This window comes from Tamandua tetradactyla, chromosome 8 (genome assembly GCF_023851605.1).
Source record: "Tamandua tetradactyla isolate mTamTet1 chromosome 8, mTamTet1.pri, whole genome shotgun sequence".
NCBI lineage: Eukaryota > Metazoa > Chordata > Mammalia > Pilosa > Myrmecophagidae > Tamandua > Tamandua tetradactyla.
In genome coordinates, this window is record NC_135334.1 from 109356632 (window position 1) to 109364761 (window position 8130).

At 38.8% G+C, this 8130-nt stretch overlaps 1 protein-coding gene across 1 annotated transcript in view; it reads right to left on the reverse strand.

Moving 5' to 3' along the window:
* CSTF3 (cleavage stimulation factor subunit 3) overlaps nucleotides 1-3200 on the reverse strand; it is a 67443-nt gene extending 64243 nt beyond the window's left edge. The window contains exon 1 of the mRNA XM_077114351.1: nucleotides 2992-3200. Within this exon, the coding sequence (XP_076970466.1) occupies nucleotides 2992-3018 (27 nt within the window). The 5' untranslated portion in view covers nucleotides 3019-3200. The remainder of the gene's footprint in view (nucleotides 1-2991) is intronic.
* Nucleotides 3201-8130: the final 4930 nt, after the last annotated feature.

The window sequence follows — 8130 nt, forward strand, 5'->3', positions numbered from 1 at the left end:
CCTCGTATCTTGTAGATTGTTTATCCATCTCAACCCTTGACATCCTTTCAAAGCAAATTCATGCTTCAGAGTGGTTTTGCTTTTTTCTTATTATTCTCTATAGTTTTATTTACTTTTTTCCCTCACCCATCATTTTAGGCACTCATCTCCCTTTAAGTTTTCATTAACAGCTGTCTCACTTTCAAACAAAGTACAGTTAATTCATATTTTTAATGTCACTCTAAAATGTCAATTAATTACCAATTCAGTTAAAAGCTGAATCATATAATATCTGGAATTTGCTTCAAAGTAATGGGGGGGGGGGGGACAAGTGAAGGTATGGAAAGAACAATATCAACCCTGAGTTGAGAAATGTTGAAGTTGGATGACAAGTAAAGTTGACACACTGTACTATTCTTTCTTTTTTTGCATGGACAGGCATCAAACTGGGGTCTCTGACATGGCAGGCAAGAACTCTCCCTGTTGAGCCACTGTGGCCCTATTCTTTCTTTTATGTGTTTGAAATTTACTATTTAAAAGTTAAATAAAAAGTTGCATGAAGAATCAGACGTCAAAAAATATCTGATTTCAGACTGAAGGAAAGATATAGGAGCCACCATAAAGGTGCTATCTCAGGTAAATTTGGGATAAGTTAATCAAAAGAAAAATTACTACAGCTGAATATAACACTAAATAAACAAACCCATGAATCAGTGATACTCAATTTTTTTTTAAAAGAGAGAGGAAACCTCTCTACAGAACAACATGAGCCAATAAATATAACTACAATAATAGGATTTTTTAAAAAGTCTTCATTTTGCCACCTACACTGTAATAACTGGTTTAGTAAAAGATTATCAATGGATGAAAAGAAAGTCTGAGTGAGGAACATGGTATCAACCCACATTACCTACTGCAAAAGGGTAAAATAAGCCTTTACAATGAAAAGATTCAGCAGTCACCACCCTAACTAATTAAACTAAACCAGCACAATGGAACAACCCAGCATCAAGTGCCTTTTGATGTAATAGAAAATGAAGCACCACCTAAATGTATCTTAGCAAAAAATATTTAACCTGAATTTTTATCAAGGCTGAGTTCACATTTAATCCTAAAGATTTTGGATAAAGATCTACAGACAAGTAAAATGACACCACAAGAAAACGATCAAATAAATCCAGACAGTGAGAAAATAACTGAACTGACTTCTTCAAAAAGACAATATGTTTGGGAGAGAGGGTTATGATTGCTCTGGGGATATAACCACATGACACAATATGTGAACCTAGATTAGACCCTGTTTCTGAAAACAAACTAAAACAAAAAGAAAACCTATAAATCACTTTTAGAACAACTGGGAAAATCAGAACATGGACTGGATTTTTAAATGATATGGAATTAGTATTTTCTTGGGTGTGAAAATGGTATTGTGGTTACATAACATAATGTAGAGAATGCTGAAATATATAGGGGTGAAATATTTGTCAATGACCTTCAAGTAAATTATGCTGAAACAAAGCAATTATGGCAAAATATTAACAACTTGGTTCCAGGCGAAGAACTGTACTGTAACTGTTCAACGCACTTTCAATTTTTATCTAACTTTGGGGGAAATTATTTTTCTGTGAATTTTCACCACCATCTCTTTCCGTTAAAACAGCACAGTTCTGAAATATACAAAGTCATGGTCAACATTTCAGTATCTTTACGGTTTTAGATGCATTTTAAGAACGATCACTGAATTTTGGAAACTTAATGAAACCTCACTGCATTACTCCTCCCTGGCTTTCAGATGACAAAATACTAGTCCAGAAAAAAAGGACAGGTAAAATTTAGTTTTGATTTAATTTTAAGACTTTACATTCTTGAGCATTACACAGCATGTAAACACTGAAAATTTCAGGACTAAAATGAGTCCATGAACAAACACAAAAAGTTGTCCATAGACAAACTTGCACAGTATAATGAAATGTACAGCCTATTCAAGGGGAATGTTCCTATTTTGTCTCCTCTCTGTCAGCCTATAAGTTAGTTATATGCTGGGGACTCGAAAATGAAAACGTAAGTGTATTTCGTTGCTATGGCAATGGGAAATTTCAGGAAATTGAGTTTGCAGGCTAGTCTCCATTTTAAAAACTGTCTCTATCTAAACATACCAGGACTTCACACAGAAAATGAATTTAAGGAGTTCTTTCACAAAATAGCTTTCAAACAAACCTCTTTCAAAAAAAAAAAAACTAGTTACTATCAAATTCTGAATGGAAACTACAAAAGAACAGAAAAAACCACATTGACCTAAAAATATTAGTTTAAAAACACCTAAGTGGCATATCTAGTACTAAAACAGATGCTTTTACTTAAGTAGCCAAAACAGAATTCTCGTTTCCGATTTATCAAATTCTGCAATGTCTGTGTCGCTGGAAAAAAGAAATGTAGGTACAGGGGAGAAAAAGGAGCGAGAAAGCCACAAAATTCCCAGAATCTCAGCATAACCATGAGCGCTCGAAGATTTTTTCTCTTCATTCGCTCTCCCAAGAACATTTTTCCCCAAATGTTTTGTCTCCAATTATTTCTCAAACTAGTAAGCTCCCTATTTCTGGGTACAGTATATTTCTTGGAAAAGGGGTGGAGGGAACATTGTTAAGTTTTTCAAAGGCGGCGGGTACACGTTAAAATAATTCCTAACCATCTTAACCACAAAACGACATCAAAGGAAAAGCATCCCATGCCAAGTATTCCTATATCTAAAGGGGACAAAGCAGCCTCCCGGCTATTGTTCGGATCAAATATTTGCTCGTAATAATGCCTACGAGAGAGAAGTCGGAAAACACTTCTTAATTCCAGTCAGATCTTGCTCCCCATTCTCTCATTCTTCAGCACCCCGTTCTCCGGGTTCAAGAGACCCCTGATTTCTTCCTCAGGCGAACATGGCTGGAGTACGCGGACGAACGCGGACGAACACCGACGTGGAGAGAAGAGTCGCCACGAGGCCCCACCACTCTCCTTCCTCACCTGTTCCGTGGCTCCGTCTCCTGACATGGCCTCAGCTGATTAAAACGTGCACACTGGCCCCCGACGAGAAGCTAGAAAAGAAATTTTAAACTAAAAACCAACCCCAGACCAATAAAGTTACCCCTGCCCAGCAGAGCCAGACCGCCAACACCAAACACCACCGCCCACTCAGATGTGAATTAAAATGGCTGCGCCCCTGCCGGCCGAGCAGAGGGGGCGTGGCTTCCTGTTAACTTCCGGGCCAAAGGTCGGAACTAGTACCGACGCACGCCAGTTACTCTAGGTGCGCAGACGCAGAAAGATCCCAGAGGCCAGAATTAATGCCAGGGCTGAGTCTCCGCCCTTGGGTGAGAGAGGCTGTTGCTGAGCTGGTTACAACCGGCTGGGAGGCGGGAAACCATTTGGCCTGGGGACTCACGCGGTTTTGGAACTTAATTACGGAGTTACAGAGCCCTATCCTGTAGGAATAGGGCTAACAGTTGAACTAGAACTTGCCAGTCAGTTCAGGTCAGTTCCCATTTAGGGAACAGTGTTAACTGTTAAATGCCTCCTCTTCTGAGGGGATAAGGAATACATCAAGATTTTCTGTGGTATCAGCTAAAAATATTTATGCTTCTTGGGGTGTGAAGAACAGCCAGACCAAGCCCAGATTAATTTTTTTTTTTGTATGATGTATGGCGGGATCACATTTCATTATTTGTCCATGTGAGTATCCCATTATTGCAGCACCATTTGTTGAATTTTTGTTTGCTTTTTGGAAAGTGCATGGATGGGGAATGGAACCCAGGTCTCCTGCATGGAAGGTGAGAATTCTACCACTGAACTACCCTTGCACCCCCAAGCCCATATTAATTTTTACCGTCACCATGTACTATTGTGCAGAAGGCTTTGAAGGCCGTACAACCGGGGTTCTAAACTGTACCTTACCGTGGTTCTTTATCTGCAAAGTGGAGATAATAGCAGTTGGGCTCTGGAGCCAGATTATGTGTCCACCTCTAACTAGATGAGCAATCATGAGCAATTTAACCTTTCTGTGCCTCAATTTTCTTGCCTATAAAGGGGAATATTAATAGTGCCAGCAATTTGAATAGGTCAATACATGAAAAACTGCTTGGAGCAGAACCTGGCATAGTCTGAGATTAAATGAGATCAAGTTTTCTCAAAAAACTCTTTTCCCATTCTGTTAAAAAGCACTTTCCCAGGCGGGCCATGGTGGCTCAGCAGGCAGGAATGCTTGCTCTGCAATGCCAGAGGACTCGGGTTCGATTCCCAGTGCCTGCCCATGTAAAAAAAAAAAAAAAGCGTTTTCCCTCATCAATCTTAAGAAAGCAAGATAGATGCCTATTTTTTTCCCCTTTACTGACTAATTTTCTCAGTAAAGTGTTTGATTTAATGCCTGCTTCAAGTAGTAGAAATTTATTTTTTCTGGCTTTTCTCTTTATTGAAACATAAAAACGTGAATTCATGTTTTGTTGTTGTTTTTAAGATTTTAAGGTGTTTCAATTAATTGTATCACTGTTCTTTTGGGGCTAGTGGAAGTGTTGTCATACTGGGTGAGTTGGTCACACCTCCTTTTTACATGATGCCATTAGTGTTGGACATCTCCCTGGCCTACACAAGATGTCCCAGGCTCACAATGTTCCCAGTTGCAGGTCCAGTCATTTCTCCGGTGGGATCCCAGTTCCTACTGTAGTGGCATTTTCAGTGTTCAGAGCAGGAAATGTATGGATTTAATTATGAGTTCATATTGAGATTTCCAACTAAAATTTTTTTTTAATTTTTTTTATTAATCAAAAAAAAAGAAAAGAAATTAACACAACATTTAGAAATCATTCCATTCTACACATGCACTCAGTAATTCTTAGTATCATCATCACATAGATGTATGATCATCATTTCTTAGTACATTTGCATCGATTTAGGAAAAGAACTAGCAAAACAGCAGAAAAAGATATAGAATGTTAATATAGAGAAGAGAATTAAAATAATAATACTAATAAAAAATATATATATATAAAAAAGGAAAAAGAAAAAAACAAAAACAAAAGATGCAAAAAAACAAACAAACAAAAAAACTATATTTCAGGTGCAGCTTCATTCAGTGTTCCAACATAGTTACATTACACTTAGGTATTATTGTGCTGTCCATTTTTGAGTTTTTTTTATCTAGTCCTGTTGCACAGTCTGTATCCCTTCAGCTCCAATTACCCATTATCTTACCCTGTTTCTAACTCCTGCTGGTCTCTGTTACCAATGATATATTCCAAGCTGATTCTCGAATGTCGGTTCACATCAGTGGGACCATACAGTATTTGTCCTTTAGTTTTTGGCTAGACTCACTCAGCATAATGTTCTCTAGGTCCATCCATGTTATTACATGCTTCATAAGTTTAGTCTGTCTTAAAGCTGCATAATATTCCATCGTAGGTATACGCCACAGTTTGTTTAGCCACTCGTCTGTTGATGGACATTTTGGCTGTTTCCATCTCTTTGCAATTGTAGATAATGCTGCTATAAACACTGGTGTGCAAATGTCCGTCTGTGTCTTTGCCCTTAAGTCCTTTGAGTAGATACCTAGCAGTGGTATTGCTGGGTCGTAATCCATTCTGCCAGTCTATGTCTTTTGATTGGGAAATTCAGTCCATTAACTTTTAGTGTTATTACTGTTTGGATAGTATTTTCCTCTACCATTTTGGCTTTTGTATTATATATATCATATCTGATTTTCCTTCTTTCTACACTTTACTCCATACCTCTCTCTTCTGTCTTTTTGTATCTGACTCTAGTGCTCCCTTTAGTATTTCTTGCAGAGCTGGTCTCTTGGTCAAAAATTCTCTCAGTGACTTTTTGTCTATAAATGTTTTAATTTCTCCTTCATTTTTGAAGGACAATTTTGCTGGATATAGAAGTCTTGGTTGGCAGTTTTTCTCTTTTAGTAATTTAAGTATATCATCCCACTGTCTTCTAGCTTCCATGGTTTCTGCTGAGAAATCTACACATAGTCTTATTGGGTTTCCCTTGTATGTAATGGATTGTTTTTCTCTTGCTGCTTTCAAGATCCTCTCTTTCTCTTTGACCTCTGACATTCTAACTAGTAAGTGTCTTGGAGAACGCCTATTTGGGTCTATTCTCTTTGGGGTGCGCTGCACTTCTTGGATCTGTAAATTTAGGTCGTTCATAAGAGCTGGGAAATTTTCAGTGATAATTTCTTCCATTAGTTTTTCTCCTCCTTTTCCCTTCTCTTCTCCTTCTGGGACACCCACAACACGTATATTTGTGCGCTTCATATTGTCATTCAGTCCCCTGATCCCCTGCTCAAGTTTTTCCATTCTTTTCCCTATAGTTTCTGTTTCTTTTTGGAATTCAGATGTTCCATCCTCCAGTTCACTAATTGTAGCTTCTGTCTCTTTAGATCTACCATTGTAGGTATCCATTGTTTTTTCCATTTTTTCTTCTTTGTCCTTCACTCCCATAAGTTCTGTGATTTGTTTTTTCAGATTTTCTATTTCTTCTTTTTGTTCAGCCCATGTCTTCTTCATGTCCTCCCTCAATTTATGGATTTGGTTTTTGAAGAGTTTTTCCATTTCTGTTCGTATATTCAGCATTAGTTGTCTCAGCTCCTGTATCTCATTTGAACTATTGGTTTGTTCCTTTGACTGGGCCATATCTTCAATTTTCCGAGCGTCATCCATTATTTTCTGCTGGTGTCTGGGCATTTGATCAGATTTCCCTGGGTGTGGGAACCAGCTGGTTGAAAGGTTTTTCTGTGAAATCTCTGGGCTCTGTTTTTCTTTTCCTGCCCAGTAGGTGGCGCTCGTGGTGCTTGTCTGTCTGCGGGTCCCACCAGTAAAAGATGCTGTGGCTCCTTTAACTTGCCAATCCGAATCTCGTAGTCGGCCCAGGAAACCGCACGTGGGGGGGGGGGGTCCCTGGCCGCCGCAGCTTGGGGGAGTGCCGGTCCAAATTGTCCAGCTGGCCCGAGACGCCAAGCGTGGCGGGAGGGCCCTGCTATCCAACGTTCCCAGTCAGACTGGGGAGCCACGTGCGTGGAGGGGACCCCAGTCGCCAGCCGCCCAGGCCGGGAAAACGCACGCCCCTCGGGTATCTCACTGCAGCAGATTCTCCTTGCCCATACAGCCGTTCCAGAATGGGGTACGCTGTCTTTTTGGTCTCTGTCGTGGCTCCGGGAGCTGTTTTGTATTGTTTCTGTTTCTTTAGTTGCTGTTCTGGAGGAGGAACTAAGACCTGCGCATCTTACTAAGCCGCCATCTTATCCTCCAACTAAAATTTTAAAAATACATATTGTAGTAACATATATGCAACCTAGCATGTTTCATTTTAAACATATTCAAGTTTATAATTCATTCTTGTTAATTCATTCTCAATGTTGTGCTATCCTCACCATGATCCATTACCAAAACTATTCCATCATCCCAAGCAGAGACTCTGTACCCATTAAGCATTAATTCCCTATTCCTCAACCCCTGGTACCCTGTATTCAGTTCCAATTTGACATTATGTTGGGTGTTGGTCTTTTTTTTTTTTTCCCATAATTTCATTGATTTTGTATCTCTTCTCTCTCTCTCTCTCTCTCTCTTTTTTTTTTTGCTGTTGCATTGTATGCCACTGTGTAGGTTTGGCATAAATTTGCCTGTCCCATTTGGATGGATATTTATGTTGTTTCCAATCTTTTGCTGTACAAATAATGCTGCAGTAAATAATTTTGCGCATATTATTTTACGTGTGTGGAGGTCTAGCTTCAGAATAGATTCCTGAAAGTGGGATTGTTCAATCAAACAGTAAATATGTGTGTAACTTTATTAGAGCTTACCAAATTCTCTTGCATAGGAGTTGTGCCATTCTGCATTCCTACAATCAGTGTATGAGAGAGCCTTATTTCTCACACTTTCTTCAAGTATATGTTGTCAGACTTGGATTTTTTTTGTCAGTCTGACAAGTAAGAAATTGTATCTCTGTAGTTTTAATTTGCACTCCTCTTATTACAAGTGGGGCTTTGTATCTTTTCATATGTTTGAGTCATTTTTTTTTTTATTCTGTACTGTCAATGAATGTCTTTTGCCCATCTGTCAGTGATATTTTTGGTCTTCATCATCTTGATTTTTAAAATTTCTTTATATA